A 19,688-nucleotide genomic window follows, 5' to 3' on the forward strand; every position below is an offset into this window, starting at 1 on the left:
TTGCTGAGGAAAGAGGAGAGCAGCCTAACGCATCCCTGGCTGCGTTTCAGAAAGCTGCCGGGGAGGAACGTCTACGCCCAGATGCACAACGAGAAGGAGCAGGAAATGACGAGCCCTGTCAATCACAGCGAAGACACGCAGAACATCATCCAGGGGGAGGAGTTTATCGACGACGACCTGGACTCGCAGACTCTAGGTAAAGCCAGAGGTTAGAATCACATTCCCTTACCTTAGACTAACCAACCACACTAACCAATGTTCATTCATCCAAGCTGGCCAATTTGTGCTTTTCAATTTAGAAATGCAGTTTGGCTTCAGTTAGCATTAACTGTCTAGGTGGGTCAGATAATGCTACCTAATCTTTTTGGATTCAGAGAAGTAGTTTGTCCTTAACTATGCTTCATTTTGTCTCAGCGCAACTGTGGTTTAAACTGCATTTTTGAATCAGAACGGGTTAGTTAGCATTGTTTGTCTTAGCAAGTCAATGAATGCTAACCAATCCTTGTCACTTCAGAGATGCAGTTCAACAATAGTTATTACCACAGTGAATTAAACAACTTTTTTTAATGATTGCATAGAATCGAATAATTAATCCAAGCTGTCTGTGGTGCCATCGGTTGTCCCGTTGGAGAGTTAGTTGGCTTGTTATGCAAATTTTGTCATTTGAAACACTGCTTTAGAATCCTCGCCTTGCTTACCCTGACAAAACATGTATTTGTTGCTAGGCAACCACTCAGGAGTGGTGTTAAGCATCAACTCCAGAGAGCTGCACAGCTACCTGACCAGCTGATGGCCACCAGGGGGAGCCAGTGATGAGCACAATGGACTCTAGCCTTTCCACTCTCTCCATGTCTGACCCTGCGACACAGGAGAGAGAGAGAGGAGAACTCAATCTACACCTCCCCACAGTTACAAAAGCTCTTGCCATCACTCTCTCTCTCTCTCTCTCTCTCTCTCTCTCTCTCTCTCTCTCTCTCTCTCTCTCTCTCTCTCTCTGTTCTGTGGTCCCTTGCTCCAGAGAGGAGGCTTCTGCCCAGCTCACTGTTAACATGCTGTGCCACACTCACACACTCACAGACTCTCTGAACACTCTCCAAATAGTCTCAAAACAACAAGCCTGCTCTCTGCACCTCCACAGCCAGTCTCCACAGCAGCCTGAAGTCTTTCTCCTCTCCTGTCTCTCCATCCTTACGCTCCCCTGTTCTTTCTCCTCACATGAACAGAGGCAACCCCTCCTCTCTGCTCACCGTAACACTGTTGCCCAGGGAGCTCTCTGCTTAGTGTCCATCTTTTCTTTCCCCTCTTTCTGCTACAAGATTGATGAATATACTGTGGTCGGTCATCCCAGCGACTCTACCACAGGATGCGAAAGTTGCCCAATCGACTGTTCTTGTTTTGGTTTAAGTGATGTCACAGCTAGCATGATGTCACCTCCAAACTGTGCTATTCAACCACTTTCACTCTGTCATCCTCTCTTTCTTTCTCTTTCCTTTTTTTTACTCTGTAAGTGTTTGACCGTTCTGTGTTTCGACCCTCTCTCAGGTCGGTGTCTGGGGGTCCTTCTCACACTAGACTGAGAAGGACTTGTATCTCCACTGAACGCTGTGCAGACTCAGAGTGAGTAATGTGTACTAATTGCCCAGGAGAGGTTTGCTCTGGATTCAGGGAAATGTTAAAGCTAGATAGAAACAGCCAAAGGGAAAGAAATGCTACTACAAGGATATACTCAATCGCCTCTCTCTCTCTCCCGTGCTCTCTCTCTCTCTCTCTCTCTCTCTCTCCCTCTCTCTCTCGCGTGTCTAGCTCTCTCGTCTCTTGTTCTTTCTCCTCTCATTTCGTAAATCACACATGATTGACACTTTATTAACTTTGTGAGCTTTCCTCACTGTCTCTACTCTCCACACTGCCTCCTGAGCTTCAGATGCAATAAGACACACTTTATTTTCTCAAGTAAGCCAAGAGGGAAATGCTCTCTTCTCCCTAATTTTGGAACAATTTGTTGTTTTATTTTTTTTTATATGTGCCCTTCAACTAGTGGGGCTAGATCAACATCATTAAAAGTTGCAGTAACACCTCCCAAATTGTAGGTGGCAGTGGGGTGAGCAACTGATTTTGCATTGGATGTTTAGGCAAATTACCACTCTTTTTTGTTTTTCAAAACCGTTTTACTCAACTTTCAAATATGTTAAACTACGTCTTACAACACTGTTAACAGGAAGGAAAGATTTAAGTTCTGGAAAGAAATGTGTTCTAACACGATTAACTGAATCTCCCATTGTGCCTCATGATAAATCAATTCCTTCGCATATTTTCTGTGCCCTTATTCTATTTATAAAGACATGAATTTTTTTGTATTAGCCAGACATTCATTAGTTTCAGAGGTCAAGCCCAGAGGTCAAAGTGAACTCAGAACCTGTGTGGTACTATCTAACCCCCTAAGAGCAAAGGTTTCACTAATAAAAATCAAGCCTATATTAGGCACACCAGAATAAGGAGAGGTTCCCTTTAATTTGGCTTGTGTATATAGATAAATGTAAATACATAAAAAGCCTCTTATCGTGTACATAGCCCCCTTGTACGTACATTTGAAAGATTCACTCTAATAACCAAAACATGCACTGTTCCCTTAAATGACGTTCAGGATTCACAAATAGCTACAGAGTGTTACAATTCTCACTTCTACCCTTCTCCTCACCCATGCGTTCACTTTTTTTCCTCCCCCTTCAAACTCTCCCCCCTTTTAAAGCTAGAGACCGTAACACGATCGATTCTCGTTCTTCATCCTTAAACTTCGTTTACTGGATGTTAATTCATAATCCTCCACTGTTTTCTGTGATTTTCACAGTGGTGCACAGGAAATGTGAGTGCAGTAGATCATTGTTTCTTATTGTGCATACAGTTCTTACTTTTAATGTTTTTGTTTTATTATTGGCACTGGTACATTAATCATGACTTTTTTTTTTCCCTTTGCTGAGTGACTCATAATTTTGGGGGTGTTTCACTTGCACTAATTATCTAGCTGTTACATTAGAAAGTGTTGTTTTGAAGGAACCACTCTCCCTGTTCAAAGAGAGGAAGAATGATTGTACTGAGAAACTGGATGAGTTTGGTAAAACAAATGTGTGCCATGTTGGATAAGGCCTGAGCCAAAATGGAGACTTAGTAGTGTTAGGATTGAACCACGATGGAGTCTTTGTTGACCCAAGCTTTGGCCCAAACAAGCTCTCCTTAGTAACGGGCTCGAGCCGAAATGGACCAAGTTTGAACCAAAAAGCAAAGAAACAGTAGTGTCTGATCTCAGCCTCTCTGCATTGAACATATAGTTTATGCTGATGTATTACAATAATAAAACCTGCATTTTTATTTGCTAGAAACAGGCAGTTTGGTCTGATAACTCCAGATTTGAAACTGGGATTTCTGTATACTTTCATCTTTTGTACTTGTATATGCACATATATTTGGCTTGTACTTAGTTCTTGGGGTTTTTTTTTTTCTTTCTTTTTTTTAGTGATGTGCTGTTTGTATTTTCATCCCCCATCTGCAAAAAGAAAGGGGGAGTGGGTAGTTGAGAAGAAAATCGTATCTATTTGTGAAGGATACTCATTATTACGGACACAAAATTTGTGGAAAATGACTTCACAGTTTTGCGATACTGTATTTTGTTCTGTTTATTTGTTTGTCTGTTTATTATTTTTGTAAATGTTTTTAAATCTGCAGCAAAAAGCGTAATGCACTTAACCAGTGTTCTGGATTAAAACACACTCCTAACTGTATAGGTTTGTTCTAATGATTTGAACTGTTCAATAAAGATTTAACATTCTTCTGGAAACAAACACTAAACACTTGTGTTTAATTTGTACACTGTGGTGTTTTGACAGTATTTCATACCCTGCAATCAAAACTACATGGTGTGAAAAGCCTTGCAATATTGGTTGAACTGAATTGGATAAGTGATTATCAACACTGTGTGCTGAAAATTTGAAACTAGTTGAACTTTTTGAGATGAGCGCTGAGGGTTTTGAGGAATTGCCCATTCAAAATAGAGGAGACCTGTCAGATCAATTATAGCGGGGAAATTAATCCAGTGAGTGCAGAATTGTACGTTTTCAAGTATGAGGCACAAATTTACAAACAAATAAAGGATGACATATAGAGAACAGTGAACATAGTAAATATTGTGAGGTATTTTGTATCATAAGGCATTTGTGTTGGACTAGCTGAACAGCTTGTAACTAATCAATAGCAACAAAAACAGTATAAAGATTATGTGGTTTGTAGGCCCCCTTGCAACTACACACAGCAGTGCCCAAAGGCCAAATCCCTAACAACACTCAGGAGTGTGAAAAGTGTGAACTCTGTAATAAGGGTTCCTAAAGTGAGCAAAGTCTCTCACATCTAGGGGTCCATTTTACTGTATTCCTCGCAGTCTCTTTGGTCCGCTCTGTCAGAACTGTACCACAGTTGGCAATTTGTACAATAATTCTCTGGTATCATCTCACCTGACCCAGGAAAGGTCTCGGTTGCTTCTCTTGCTTCTCTGTAACTGGAGAGAGGTAAGCTTAAATGGTTTCCACCTTCCCGGAACGAGGGACTGATTTGTCTGTTCTGCCTTGCACATGACCCAGAGGCTCTGTCTCTGTGCAGACCAAGTGACATTTCTGGGGATTGGCTGCAGAGCCAGCTTTCCGGTGCTTAGCGAGCACCTGCTGCTGGTGAGTGGACAGATGATGGACATCCAGGATGTATCCTCCATCTCTCTTACGCCTCTCACATACAGCAGCTGCTGGTCCTGATCTGGAGTTCCACATTTTCAGGAGATTTACACGGTGGGTCTGGTTTTTGACAACCCGGTGTTGTATTCCTGTAAGCAACTGATCCCAACTTTGAAAGTATCTTGCATATATGGCCACTGCCACTTGGCTAGAAGCTTGTTGTGACGGAGGCTGTAGGTACCTTGTATCTGTGGTCCCTATCACTGTATTAGAAGCTTTTTCTGTCATTATTCAGAAGTAGCAGCAAAACCTCTTGACCACAGCTAAATGTGTACAACCTGGGAACACTGTGTTTGGTCTTGGCTGCTGTCACAGTCTCCTGGGCCAAAGCAGTCATCTTCTCCAACTTGTGTCTCATCAGAAGAATCCAAGTAACTACTACGTAGCTAACAGGCAACACTGCCTCCTACCAATCTTATGACATCTAAAAGGCCCTTGTCCATATAGGTATTCACAATGAGAAAATCCAGAGTGTTTGGGAACCTCTTTGTAGGCAAAAATCGGGGATGGTAGCCATGCACTCCAATTAGTGCCAACTTATGAATTTGCAGAGCATTGTTTTGAAGGGGTAGTTGAATCGCTCTACACATACGACTATCTATGGGTGTTACGATATGGTGTTACAGGACCATAAAAATATGGTGAACATGCCAAACATGTATTTATATTGATAAAAATACAGAAATAAATGCAGAAGAATTTAAATAGTTTAGAAAAACAAACACATGGCAGTTGTTCCCCAAGTAGTGTCACTAGTATCTAGGTTCTCACTAGATGTTCTCCCATCTATCTCCCAGCCTGTAACTGAAGAGCCTTAAGTTAAATTTTTATAAGTCATATACTCCTGAACTGGTTATTTCCCCACAAATAACTGTAATTTCCATAAATATGTATGAAGTCTTAAAAACTACCATACCATTCATGTTACTAGTTCCCATTTAGTTTATTAATTACAGAATTCTAGTCATAAATTATAGGTCTTATATTATTCCCAGTATTTTTGCACAGAATTAGTTCTTTGTCACCATAAGAACCATTTTGAATATTGTCTTTGTTCATGTTTGCTTACTCAAAATCTATTTTTACCTGACTGCAGTTTAGTCTTACATTCAAATTCTCCAACTCACAGTAAGAACAGAGAACATCCTGAACATTTTTAAATAAATAAACCATTTGCGTGGTACAGCAAAAGTTTTATTGCACTCTTTGTGAGTTATAAAGGTGTAATTAAATTATTACAGTTTTGCAATGAGAACAATTTCACTTTTATCGACAAAAAAGCTACTATAGGTCCTGACACTATATAAGGCACATTGTTGCTACAGACAATACAGAGTTCATCCACTGTTTCAACATACACTCATACACAAAAGTAAGACTAAAAGCTTTGGAAGCCAGATTCTCATTTAAGTAGCGGTCAGTGCTGCATAGACAACGGAGAACACAATTAAGGAGACTGTATTATGATGAAGTGGGAACAGAGTAGATAAGGCTACACAGCATCACTTCATCCATATACAGACATCAACAGAGAGCTCCATTTCCATCAAAAATGTTTTTTGCTTTGGCTTTCACTCCACTGCTAATTTTGCTGAATCTATGTTTTTTTCATAAATTAGTTATCATAAACTGCATTAATTAAAATTGAAAAAAAAACCCATCTCTCCTTCTCATTCTAGACCTCAGCCTTAGGTCTAGAACACAGAAAGGAAACTGTAACAGTTCTATTAGATTCTAATGAGATATTTCTGACGCACGTTCTAGTGCGAAGAACGAGTAATAGTCTAGTTTTATTGTGTCATTAGTGGTTCTTTGGTTCAGACATGGAACTGAAAAGAAACAGAAGCTAAGAAGGCACTTAGATTAATACTGAGCATCAGTTTGTCTTGGCTTACAGGAATGAGATGAGACATCATTGAGTGTAACTGTAGAAGTGCATTCCGCCTTTTCAGCATTCCTCTCAATTCACAGAGCAATTCAATGTGTAATAAATAATTTTCAACTTTGGGCTCATCACTTTGGCTTTTCTTTCTTTCTCTCTCTCTCTCTCTCGCGCTCTCTCTCTCTCTCTCAGTGACAGTTTTGGCACTTGGGGTGGCATCTTTGTTTATTCACGTTGCAGCGACATCCTCCACTGGTGTCTCCTGGACCCTAAAACAGAAAAAGAGAGAGTTTGAAAAATCTGTCCCAGACGACTCTCGCATTACTCAGACCAGGAGAGTGGTATAACAGGCTCTTACTTTGGGGCCCCAGCGTGGTCCTCTGGTAACCCAGCAGATCTCTGTGTGACAGACAGTACAGCGTAGCCAATCACAGCCCTCCTTCTTCTGCACAATGATGCCACACTGAGGGCAGTGCATCGCCTCCCCAGACCGGACAAGAGTCTGTGTGAGTGTGTGCGTGTGTGTGTATGAAAGAGAGAGAGAGAGAGAGAGAAACAGAGAGAGAATTAAGCTGTGTGCGTGTTTGTCTTAAGAGAGTATGTAAGATGGAGCTATCTGTAATATTCAATTAAAACTATATGTAGAAACTACAGAAATAAATATAAATTACAGTTTTAAATGCATACTGTTAATGCGTAGTGCGTATCTTGTTACGGTGAAGCTCCTCAAAAAAAAAGAAAGACTCTCACATATTCTATCCTGACAGAGGTTAACTTCTGACCAGTGGTGACCTCTATTGGACACACTTGAAAATGACACGGGGGGGGGGGGGGGGGGGGTCATTTGGAGGAGCTTTGAGTGTGTACCATTTTTACAACCTCACGTGCTTTAAACTCCTTTGTGCGCATGCACGCCTGTGTGTGTGTGTGTGTGTCTGTGCACATGCATCCGTGTGCGCATGCGTCTGTGTGCGTGTGTCTCTGTGCGACAGTGTCTGTGTGTGTGTGCGCGTCTGTGTGCGTGTGTGCATCTGTGAGAGTGTCTGTCTGTCTGTGTCTGTTTGTGTGTGTGTGTGTCTGTCTGTTTGTGTGTGTGTCTGTGTCTGTCTCAGTGTGTGCATTTGTTTGTATGTGTGCCTGTGCATGTGTGTGTTTGACCTTTAACAGATCTCTGGTTCTCCGAGCAGCAGAGTCATTAATGGCACGGGCAGCCAAATCATCCTGATATTGTTTACAGTCCATTCCCTCGTGGATGGCCTGAGAGACAGCGAGAGAGGGAGAGAGAGAGAGAGAGAGAGACAGAGAGAAAGGGAGAGATTTATAAATATAATATGGTAATTATAGTAACAGTAACAGTGTAAGTGATGGGGAGGATAAACAAATCTTTATGAATGTGTGGATTCTTCTGTGTTTGTAAGCGCAAGTGTGTTTATCTCGGTGTGTGTGTGTGTGTGTGCGTGTGTGTGTTTGCGTGTGTACATATGTGCGTATATATGATTATCTGTGTGTGTGTGTTTGCATGTGTACATATGTGTGTTTATATGATTATCTCTCTGTGCGTGTGTTTGTGTGTGTGTGTGTATTACCTTACAGAGCAGACAGTTGTTCTTGTTGCAGACAGGACAGAGAAAGTTGTTGACTGTGTCCTCATAAACGCACCACCCAGGACAGTCTGGGCTGGCACAGTGATAACTGCCCTCACAGCGTGACTCTGCCACAGACAAACCTCTCTGCAACCATCGCTCGTAATCCTCCGCTGATACCAACTGACATACATACACACAGACACAGACACAGACACACACACACACACACACACACATATAGATGCACACACACAGATACAGACACATACACAGATACACACACACACACATACAGAGAGAGAGAGAGAGTGAGAGAGAGAGAGAGAGAGAGTGAGAGAGAGAGAGAGAGAGAGAGAGTGAGAGAGAGAGAGAGAGAGAATGAGAGAGAAGGAGAAAGAGAGACTTTGTTAAATTTGGGTTCACTTTTAAAGAACAGAGCTGAGCTGAGTGTTATACTGATGTAGACTGTTGAGAGAGTAGAAGGTACAAAACTCGGGAAAAACGCATTGAACTGGATGGTTGTTTTAGAACTGGTGTTGAGTTCTTACCGCTCGGATCTCTCTCTCCTGCAGGGTGCAGTAACAGGAATAGGCTTCATCACGATAAGGACACACCACCTGTGGGTCCTCGGACATCCGAATCACTGAACGCAAGCATTCTCTGTGATAAAACAACCTCAGTCAGCCTTAGCCTTTCTCTTTCAGAGTGTGTGTGTGTGTGTGTGTGTGTGTGTGTGTGAGAAAAAGAGAGAGAGTGTCTGTGTCTCACTTGCAGAAGCAGTGCAGACACTCTCTGAGCAGGACTCCCTCTCCAGGCTGGAGCTCCAGGTAACAGATCTTGCATTCAATCCGCTCTGGATTTGGAACCAGGTCCTGACCATCCATCTGGACCAGCCGGGCATAGTTCTCCCTCCGCTCTGCCTCCCTGGCCTGAGAACACACACACACACACAGATGTGATTTTATTTATGCTTAAATATACAATGAGTGCAATGAATGCAGAGGAAATAGTCTGTATACACACATAACCTTAGTAAGAAATTAACAAAAAAAAACCTCACAAAAATATGTACGCACGCACACACACGCAGAAAAAATGAGAAAGTTCATAGGTGGTTTCATGAAAATGCACAGACATATACACATACAGACAAAACTTCCCTTTACAAACATGTATGCACGAAAGAAGATACACAAACACCCACACAAAACAAACATATGTCAAGACATACTCACATTTACACACACAGATACACAGATACATAGCAGAAACACATGACACACCGTTACAGACTGAAGGAGATTTTGGATGCGCAGATTCCATAGTCTATTAGAATGAAACAGGCTCAACAAAAGACTTCTCAAGATCTTACAGGGTTCCTTACACAGGCTTTAGGATTCTTGACAAATGACATTAATAATTCCACACGCCAAACAAGGGGAAACTAGGTTAACTAAGGGATCAGGAAGTGCATTTACAAATCCAACAAAAGGACCAGCAAAGGGGAAAAGAGAAAGCTACGGTATGACAGTGCCCCAGACCATCTTGGAGAAACTGGGGATCCAGGAGGACCAGGAAACCCAAGGAGCACAAAGACAGACACAAGAGGTGGGGCAGGAGATGGGGATGAGCAGTCAGGAAGCAGACCAGGAGACGGGGCTGGGCGGAAGCTCTGCAGGTGGAGCAGGTGATGGCAACGGAATGTCCGGAAGCTCTGAAGGGTTAGGTACTGCTGCAGTCCCAGGGACTGGAGCCATGGCAATGACAGTGACCAGAGCTGGACCAGGAGCCTCCAAGGCAATGGGGCCAGGACCAGGGAGCCCAGAGGTGGGCATAGAGTAGAAGCAGGACCAGGGACTGGAGACCCAGAGGTGAGCACAGCCTCTACATTGACCGGATCCAGAGGTGGGGCCCCCCTCCCCTGGCAAATCTTGAGTCCCTGCCATGAGAGAGGCCCCCGCCGCAACTGGATCCAGAGCTGGAGTCTCTGCTGCGACTGGAACCCTGGTAGGGCAGGGGCAGGAGCCAGGTCTGGTTCTGGTGGGAACTGTGACCTGGAGCACTGAGGTGGCAGGTAACACCAACGAGTGGTTGGATGTTGAATGGGCAGAGAGCGCTGCCATAGCGAGAATCGAACACTGCTCATCCATATTAAAGGTGACTCCAAAAACTCCTCCGCCATGTCCTTCTGGTGGCGGAGTTCTCCCAGTCTACCTTGTTCTCCCTCCTCACTGTTGCCTCTAGCAGGGAATCAAAGGTGATGCAGTGCTAGGAGATGAGCTTGTTGTATGAGGTCTTAGACGAGGTGAATGACTTATTGTATGAGGTCTTAGGGAAGGTGAAAGGTGAAGAAACAACAGTGCCTCCCTCTCTCTGACACCAGTCAGCTGCCCGTATTAATGTTTGTCCCTCTAGAAGATTAATAAACACTATCAATCTCAGTATTGTCACCACAGATCCCCTGTTGTGCAAAGTACTGGGAGCATTGAGATAGAAATTCCCGGCACATCCAAGGAGGATCCATCATGCTTTTCCAGTCTCTGCATGAACTGAAGCTAAAATGCTGCATCCATGGTGCAGTGTGGAACTTTGTCACGGACTGAAGGAGATTTTGGATGCATGTGCAGGTTCCATAGTTTGTTAGAACGAAACAGGCTTAACAAAAGATTTCTCAAGAACTTAAAGGGTTCCTGACACAGGCTTTAGGATTCTTGACACACTGACAGTATAATTCCACACACCAAACAAGGGAAAACAAGGAGCATTAATATACAGCAGAACAGGGGGGTATTCCAAGTACGTGGTTTAGTGACTAACCCGTCGGATAAGTTAATTCAGATACCTCTTTTCCACTGACGCGGTGCCAGTGCCCAATCTAACACCAGGGCCGCGGTTTTTCACTGAAAAAATACTGGTGCTGGTGCCAAAAAGCAGGCACCGGCACGGCACTGTAGAATTTCTGGTCCCAAAAGTTGGAACTGCGGACATCAGTGGCTATGGAAATGAGAACCAACCGAGAACCAATCAGATCAGCGTGTGATGTGTTTGGTACGTGACATTCTCTAGAGGGGCGGGAGACTCTGACCAGACTGACCAGGTTGGCGGAGGCTAAAGACTATATGTAGCATGAAAATATATATATGATTAAAAGATGTATGGGTAATCATTTGTGTCTATATCAATACGGGTTGTTGTTTACATGTTACATGAACGTAGTTGGAGCCAGAGCGGTAGAAAAACTCAATGGCTCTGGTCAGTGCAAATAGACTACTGTAAGACCTTTATTAAAGTATTCGAACTTTTGAGCTAAGTGACAGGCTTGCTGTTTTCATGAATTTCGTCCCCACATTGAAAAGTTGTAGGGCGAAATTCACAAGGTGTTTTACAATGTGGAAACCTAGCACACACGTAAATTTATTAAAAGCAAGCAAACCAGATGTGTTCTGTCCACCATGATTCTTTCCCCACCAAAGTTACCCAAACTGTCCCTAAGGTTCGGCTCCCAAACCTGTGGAAGTTATCTAAACTGTCCCTACGGTTTGGCTCCCAAACCTGTGGAAGTTACCTAAACTGTCTCTACGGTTCGGCTCCCAAACCTATGGAAGTTACCCAAACTGTCCCTACGGTTCGGCTCCCAAACCTGTGGAAGTTACTCAAACCGTCCCTACGGTTCAGCTCCCAAACCTGTGGAAGTTACCCAAACTGTCCCTACGGTTCGACTCCCAAACCTGCGGAAGTTACCCAAACTGTCCCTACGGTTCAGCTCCCAAACCTGCGGAAGTTACCCAAACTGTCCCTATGGTTCGACTCCCAAACCTGCGGAAGTTATCCAAACTGTCCCTACGGTTCGACTCCCAAACCTGCGGAAGTTATCCAAACTGTCCCTACGGTTCAGCTCCCAAACCTGCAGAAGTTACCCAAACTGTCTCTACGGTTCGACTCCCAAACCTGCGGAAGTTATCCAAACTGTCCCTACGGTTCAGCTCCCAAACCTGTGGAAGTTACCCAAACTGTCTCTACGGTTCAGCTCCCAAACCTGCGGAAGTTATCCAAACTGTCCTATGGTTCGACTCCCAAACCTGTGGAAGTTACCCAAACTGTCCCTACGGTACAGCTCCCAAACCTGTGGAAGTTATCCACACTGTCCCTACGGTTCGGCTCCCAAACCTGTGAAAGTTGCCCAGATTGTCCCTACAGTTCGACTCCTAAACCTGTGGAAGTTATCCAAACTGTCCCTGCGGTTCAGCTACCAAACCTGCAGAAATGCGGGCCTGTTCTCAAAAAGCACCAAGACAGCACTGGCCCCAAACCGGTACCGGCTCTGGCACCAGCACCATCGTAGTGGAAAAGAGCTAAGAGTAAGTAGTAAACCTCCTAATAGAAGAGCCCTACGGCTTCATTCTCCTAGCAAAACAAAGCCCTAGGGCTCTTCTATTAGGAGGTTTACTACTTACTCTGAGTTAACTTTTCCATGTTAGTCACTAAACCACATACTTGGAACACCCCCCAGGACTAGACCAACCAAAAACAGGTGCAACTAATGATTCAATTACTAAGGTTGACTAAGGGATCAGAAAGTGCATATGCAATTATAACAAAATGACAGGCAGAGGGGGAAAGAGAGAACCAGGGCATGACACTGGTCAGATTTACACACACACACAGATACACAGCAGAGCACATGTAAGTCTCTAAAGACCACTTTATTTGATATTCACACATATAGAAAGAGAAATTCTGCATTTTATATGTATGGTCACAATCAATGTATTGTGTACATTCATAAAACTATCCAATATGCAATAGAAATACTGGGTTTAAATAGCTGGAAAAAAAGTCCATTCATACAGTAATTTTCATAGCTTTCACAGGCTGCATACATCCCCAACAAACAATATTGCATCATTACTTCATAAATGACCCGGCTAAAATTGGAAAACAAACTTTAAGAAGCAGACTTCAATCTTAAAGTAAATGTTGCCATCTCTCTCTCTTTCTCTCTCTCTCTCTCTCTCGCTCTCTCACTCATTCTCTCTCTCCTCTATCCTCTTCATCACTTTCATCACCTTATTTCATGGTCAGAACCCATCACCAATAACCAACTTTTCACTAAAGCATTTTAATAATTGATGAAGTAGTACTTCCTCATGATAGCTCTATGCCATATTATTGCTATTTAATAATTGCTGTCCCTGTACCAAGAACCAGTCCTTGGGTATTGCATATGAGTCATGCATATCTTTAAATAGAAGACTCTACACCCACAGGTGTAATATTAGCATCACGTGTTTATGCGCAGCTAATCCTTTTGGACTACGGGGGCGCTGTTGTGCAACAGAGGGTTTCATCCACGTTATTGTGATTTGAAAGTTCAAAAAAGGCATTTTAAAGACTGTTTTTGATTGCAATATGAACAGTAGCTGGCATATTTGAGGTTTTACTTTGTTGTCAGTAGCTTGAGACATTGGTTAAGGTTGTGTGTGTTTGTGTGTGTGTGTGTGTGTGTGTGTGCATGTATGTGTGTGTGTGTGTGTGTGTCAGAGTTGGTAGACTTCGTTAAAGTTGTGTCAGTAATAAGTGTGTGTGTGTGTGTGTGTGTTTGTGTGGGTGCGTGCGCGTGTGTGGGTGTGTGTGTGTCAGAGTTGGTAGACTTGGTTAAAGTTGCGTCAGTAATAGGTGTGTGTGTGCGTGCGTGTGGGTGTGTGTGCGTGTGTGTTTGTCAGTAGTCCTGGTCGAGGTTGTATAGTAGTGAGTTGTTGCCCCTCAGCTCCTCTCTTCTCCCTTTCTCCTTTAAAAAACAAAGAGACAAAAGGGAAGAGAGTCAGACTGGGCAGCCAATCACAGCCCTCCTCTTAAACGCCCTTTAATTTAGGCTTAGACCTACACTGTCGACAAACAGTCTAACGGTAGTCTCCAAATTATTCACCCTCAAACCTTCTCTTTATTTCAACAAATCTGCTCTGTTTTTTCACTTTTCAGATCACGTCTTATTGTATCCATCTCCATATCCATTACCACTGAATTTTTAATTTAATTGCATTTCATTTCATTTAACGACTAATTTAATTTACTTAATCTAGTTTACCACTACTTTCTTTTGTAAATTTACTCGTTTTCAGTCCTGTTTTCATTTTTTTTTTCTTACTCTCTAAGAGACTGTCAGCTGTGTGTGTGTGTGTGTGTGTGTGTGTGTGTGTGGGTGCACGCGCGTGTGTGTATTTGCATGTGTGTGTGTGTGTGTGTGTGTGTGTGAGTGTGTGTCGCACCTGATGATACTGTCTAACAGCCTCTTTCTCTTGTTGAATACGGCGTAGCTCCACAGGATCCGGTCTGTAGCCGCCCGGTACAGTGTAACCCTCAGGTCGGTCTGTACTGCAGATCTCACAGCCTGGACGAGTGGGTTTGTTTATAAAGGTACAGGATGGGCAGGCCCAGCCCACCTACACACACACACATACACACACACACACACACACACATACACAGAGAGAGAGAAAGAGAGGGAGAGAGAGAGGGAGAGAGAGGGAGAGAGAGTGAGGCTTTTCAAATCATAGTACTTTATGACACAAAACTGACTATGACACAAATCTATTTCAAATTTCATCCAAATTATGTTTCTCACAATAAATATGTTCCAAAATAATTATGAGAAACATCATGTTTCTCAAAAAACTCATTATGTTTCTAAGAAAATTCTGTGCTCCGTATCTACGAACAACCTAACTGACAATTTCTCATTTTAAAAAAAGTAAAACAACAACAACAACAACAACAACAACAAAAAACCAAAACAAAAACCAGATGGTATTCAAAACAGTCTTAAAACAGTCAACTCAAGAGTTAATGGGCAAAGGTGCATGTGCATGTGTTTGCACATGTGCATGGCTATGTGCTTACCTGTGTGTTTGTTCTGTTGGGTAGCAGCGCGTCGTTCAGTTGTGGCATTTCCAGGTTTATCAGATCTCGGATTTCACCCAGTCCCAGTCTCTCAGCCCCGCCTCCAGCGCCACCTGAGAGATTGACATATTGACACATCAGCATGACAGCAGGAGTGACAGGACGCAGTCACAACTGCACTTAGTGTGGTCTGGTGTTTATGTATTTGTGTATTTACACACACGTGAGGTTACACAGAGATGACACACACAACCATGTTTTAGAGGGACTATCATTAAGGGAACTATCATCAGAGTTTGCATTTTCTGTAATACTTTAAGTTCTACAATAAAATGTAAGGTTTTGTGTATGTGCGCGCACGCGCGTGTGTCTGTGTGTGTGAGTGAGTGTATGTGGATGTGTGTGTGTGTGTGTGTTTGTATACGTGCATGTGCGTGTGTGTGTCTGTATGCGTATGTCTGTGTGTGTGTACGTGTGTGTGTGTGTGTGTGTGTGTGCGTGTGCGTGTGCGTGTGTGTGTATGTGCGTTTGTCTGTGTGTGTGTACGTGTTTGTTGGTGTGTGTGTTTAGACAGTACCAGAGCCATTGTGGTTCAGTCTGGTTGGTAGGGTACTGTAGCCCCTGTGGTGCTGTGCTGCAGGGCCGTTGCTAGCTGTTTCTGGATTTTGCAGTGGCATGGACCCCAGTGTGGGTGCTGGCATGAGAAGGGCATTTTCGTGGTCCTGCTGGCACTGCTGCTGGGTGAGGCGTGCCTGGCGGGCAGAGAGCAGGTAGAGAAATGCTGTGTCTCCGTCACGCTGGACCCCATAAGACGCCAACGTACGCTGATCCACACACAAACACTGCCCAATCACCCAACGCTGTACCCGTGGGTGAAAACCGTACTCCACAAAGACCTGAGAGAGAGAAAGAGAGAGAGAGAATGAGAAAATTCATTTAAATTTATGTATAAGGCTGAGTTATGAAGCTCCTTATGAAACCCAGAACAATGTGATTCCCATTTTGAAAAACAAATAAAACCTAATCCATTTCCCTCCTGTGAAGCAAATTTGATGTTTAAGAAGGTGCACATAAGTGAAACAGACAAGCTTAGTTAGAGAAGATGTCAGAGTAACTGAAGAGAAAGAAAATAACTGAAAAAGGAAGAGGGCATGAAAGGCAAAGGAATATGGAACAAGGAAGGAAGTCAAAGATTTAATAATAAGAAATTATTGAAGTTTTATAACAGGATCTCTAACTTTTTGTGTGTGTGAAGGTGTGTGTGTGTGTGTGTGTGTGTGGGTATCGTTGTGTGTGTGAATGTACGTGCATGCACAATGGTAAAATGGTTTGCGTACTTACCTGCTGTTTGAGAGAGGAAATCGTTGCATGAGGGAAAACTTTAACTGTGACACAGCAGGAAGAGGATGCGTCTTCGACCATAACCGCCAAGCTATCATATTAATACATCATAAACAACAAATCTGGTAAAGTAACACTTCAGGTAAGCAAGTTGTGTGTCTGTGTATGTGTGTGTGTGTGTGTCTGTGTGTGTCTGTGTGTGTGTGTGTGTGTGTGTGTGTGTGTGTGTGTGTGTGTGTGTGCGTGCAGCATGTGTGCATGTGTGTGTTTACCTGACTTCTCTATCTGTGTAGTTCCTCTCAGAAGGCTGGATGCGTAGAGCTGCTTGCTGGTGAGCTAAAGATGCCGCACACACAGACGCCACCTGGACATCACCTGCTTCTATGGCACGAACCAAGTCTGCACAAACTTCCTCTACACAGACAGACAGCAAGACAGGAAAAAAAACTGGTTCAACTCACAGTACAGGCGCCATGTGTTTTCATAGGGGGCGGGAAGAATATTTTTGGGGAGAAACAGAGAGAGAAAAGTGAAGCAGTAATACCTGTGCGTGACAAAGAGGTGGAGCCATGGGATTCTTGAGGCCTGACTGGCACCTGTCCATCAACAGTGACAGAGCCATCAGCCACTGAGGAAAAGAGCCAACAAAGCAAAGGTTGTGAGGTCAGAGAGTAAATAAGGACAGCCGCAAATAAAGGTTAATCAAAACGGGGGGAGGCGTGAGGGGGTGAGGCAGTGAGACAAACAAAACAGTCAGAGAAATCAGTAAGAGGCTGAAAAAAGGTGGAATGATTAACAAAAGGCCTAATGGAAGATAACGTTTTTGTTTGTTTGTTTGTTTGTTTGTTTGCTTGCTTGTCACGGACCTCGGTGGGCTTCTCGGAGCGATGACATCACAACAGTGGCCCACTCCTGTGCCTCCCTCTCGCAGCGAAAGTTGAAGGTGATGCGATCGTGGGGGGGCGTGGCCAAACTCAGCTCATGACAACGCGGTGACTTCACCTCATAATGGACAGATTTCAGATCAAACTCTGCGATGGACTGAATGAAAAACAGGACAGACCAGAGGTAAACAAACACAGAGAAAATGGAGGAAGCAACCCTATCAAACTTTATTCCTTTTAGAACTTTTTAAATGTATTTCTGGCGAAACAGGTACAGCATGAGGCCGCTGGATGCAGAGAAGCATAAAATGAAGGAGGATGGTGCGGTCTCACATGGAGAGAAAGGAGATCTAATCAGACTGCCAAAAGAAGGCTCATTTGCATTAGGTTCCAGAAAGCTTAAGTCTAAGAATCTTAGAATCTCTTCCTCTGCAATAAGTATAGTCCAAGCTTCTATCTGACTATTCAGTAACAACATTGTAGACATATGTCATGTAATGTTGTCACAGGGTGATTATATCTGTTTTATAGCATCATCATTAGAATGACATAATATTGTTATAGCTTTCATAATGGTCTCTCGTTTTAAATATGTCCAAAATTCTAGGCAGGAATATCTGTCGACTACAGTATGAATGGGTATGTTGTGGACTTTTGTGTTCTGTGTGGCCTGAGAGGTGAAATTAAGCCATTTGTTGAAGATCCTTACACTGCTAAGTTAGAGAGTTGTGGGGAACTTTGGAGCAATTTTGAAATTTTGGAGTAATTACAATTTAATGTCTTTTCTATACGAGAGCATAAGAATGTAAACTTTAGAGCGACGTGTTTACCTTTGTTTCGTTCTACTCAACTTCCCTGAACTGTAACAGAAAACTGGCAAGAGGTTAAAGAACAAAACTGGACTTTTCTCAGTCTAAAATTTGCATATAGAATAATTAGACAATCGCGGTATTTCAGGGGATTTTACTTATTGGGAAATTTAGGACAACCGAAAATTCTGTTATCGTCAGTTGTGTGCGACCTCGCTGTTAACTACATAACATGGACAATAATAAAGCCAGCACGTGACTTGCAGTCAGTGGACCTATTTTCGCTCATTAATGAAATATTGTCCACTGAAACTGCGTGGATATGTGTATAAAGACGTTTTAATGAAAGTGTAGATCGCTGTCAGTCAAACTTCACGTAATTGTTTTGGAAAGACATCTCCTCTTACCACACTGCGACCAGTCGTTGTTCCGCTGGCATCCCGTAACGCGAGGCGGAATTCCCCTGCTTTCCCTGGGTCCATACTGAGTTGAAGCTGAAGAGACTCTTCTCCAGCCCCGGGCAGACATAGCGGCCGAATCCCTGAATGACATACGGACACCCGCACCGACATCAAGACGGTGTTGCAGCCGGTCTGAGACACCCCATAGCCTTGATGCGAAAGTGACGCGGCCGGCGGTGGATTGAGAGTCCAGCCGCCTGAGCTGAGCGACATTTCCCCCGACGACTTCAGGCGGGGATAATGGCGTTTTGGCGCTCCGTTCTCGACGTGCTTAATCTCCTAATGCTGTCCTAGTCTGTACAATGGCTCTTTGTCAAAGATCCTGACACAAAAACTGCCGTTTCATCATTGTTGTAGTTTCTTCTTGCAGGGTAGATGACAGGCTAACTTCGGTACAGGAAGCCAGAGCACTTTCTTTTTCAACCCGTCGCAGTGGAAGCGTTGCGCCTCCAACGTCCAATGTTGTACACTCAACGATCATTCGATACACTGTAGACTAAGCCAGGGGAATGTCCCGATTTTGCCTGCATCCATGACTACAGAATTAGACATGCTAATTTATGGTTTTGTGGACGTGCGTTTGTAATGTTGGCCATTTTTAAACATTAGAACTCCATCCGAACAGGAATCAAAAACTTTTTTTCAGTAATGAGGACCAACAAAACTATTACCCATGATGGCTAATATAATTGTATTAAACTTTATTTATGCAGTGCTGTTCTTTGGTGGTGTGGACTTTTTAAAGTAGATGCGAATACAAAGTCGTATGTATGTTTTCCTTGTATTTTATATTTTTAGCTAAATAAATAATAAAAGATGCTGGTTTTGTTGTTACATACAAACACTATTATCTGCAATCCTCTATATTTTTCAGGGGGTTTTGTTTTTTTTGTTTGGTCTTTAGGATTTTAAAAGAATATTTTATCTGAGCATTCTCTACTTTTGATGTTCCCTTTTCTCTTTTTCTTCTGTTGATTTTCACTTGCAGTAATCTCTTCAAAATCTTTGTGGTGGTTTGCGTAGGTGAATATCGACTTCCTTTGCATACCAAAACGA

At 43.2% G+C, this 19,688-nt stretch overlaps 2 protein-coding genes across 2 annotated transcripts in view; one reads left to right on the plus strand and one right to left on the minus strand.

Moving 5' to 3' along the window:
* Nucleotides 1-790, plus strand: part of sorcs2 (sortilin-related VPS10 domain containing receptor 2) — a 182,741-nt gene extending 181,951 nt beyond the window's left edge. The window contains exons 27-28 of the mRNA XM_030779145.1: nucleotides 1-196; nucleotides 726-790. The exon at nucleotides 1-196 is cut by the window's left edge and continues 25 nt beyond it. Of these exons, the coding sequence (XP_030635005.1) occupies nucleotides 1-196; nucleotides 726-790 (261 nt within the window). The remainder of the gene's footprint in view (nucleotides 197-725) is intronic.
* A 5,812-nt stretch (nucleotides 791-6,602) lies between these two features.
* Nucleotides 6,603-19,056, minus strand: shrprbck1r (sharpin and rbck1 related). The gene is made up of 14 exons (XM_030779936.1): nucleotides 18,579-19,056; nucleotides 17,345-17,519; nucleotides 17,023-17,106; nucleotides 16,751-16,892; nucleotides 16,479-16,569; nucleotides 15,715-16,033; nucleotides 15,138-15,250; nucleotides 14,507-14,680; nucleotides 9,009-9,169; nucleotides 8,789-8,900; nucleotides 8,241-8,420; nucleotides 7,813-7,911; nucleotides 7,013-7,156; nucleotides 6,603-6,923 (listed from the first exon to the last, which is right to left on the minus strand). The coding sequence occupies exons 1-14, from the start codon at nucleotides 18,843-18,845 to the stop codon at nucleotides 6,843-6,845; spliced, it is 2,142 nt and encodes a 713-aa protein (XP_030635796.1). The 5' UTR covers nucleotides 18,846-19,056; the 3' UTR covers nucleotides 6,603-6,842.
* Nucleotides 19,057-19,688: the final 632 nt, after the last annotated feature.

Source organism: Chanos chanos, chromosome 7 (assembly GCF_902362185.1).
Source record: "Chanos chanos chromosome 7, fChaCha1.1, whole genome shotgun sequence".
Classification (NCBI taxonomy): Eukaryota; Metazoa; Chordata; class Actinopteri; order Gonorynchiformes; family Chanidae; genus Chanos; species Chanos chanos.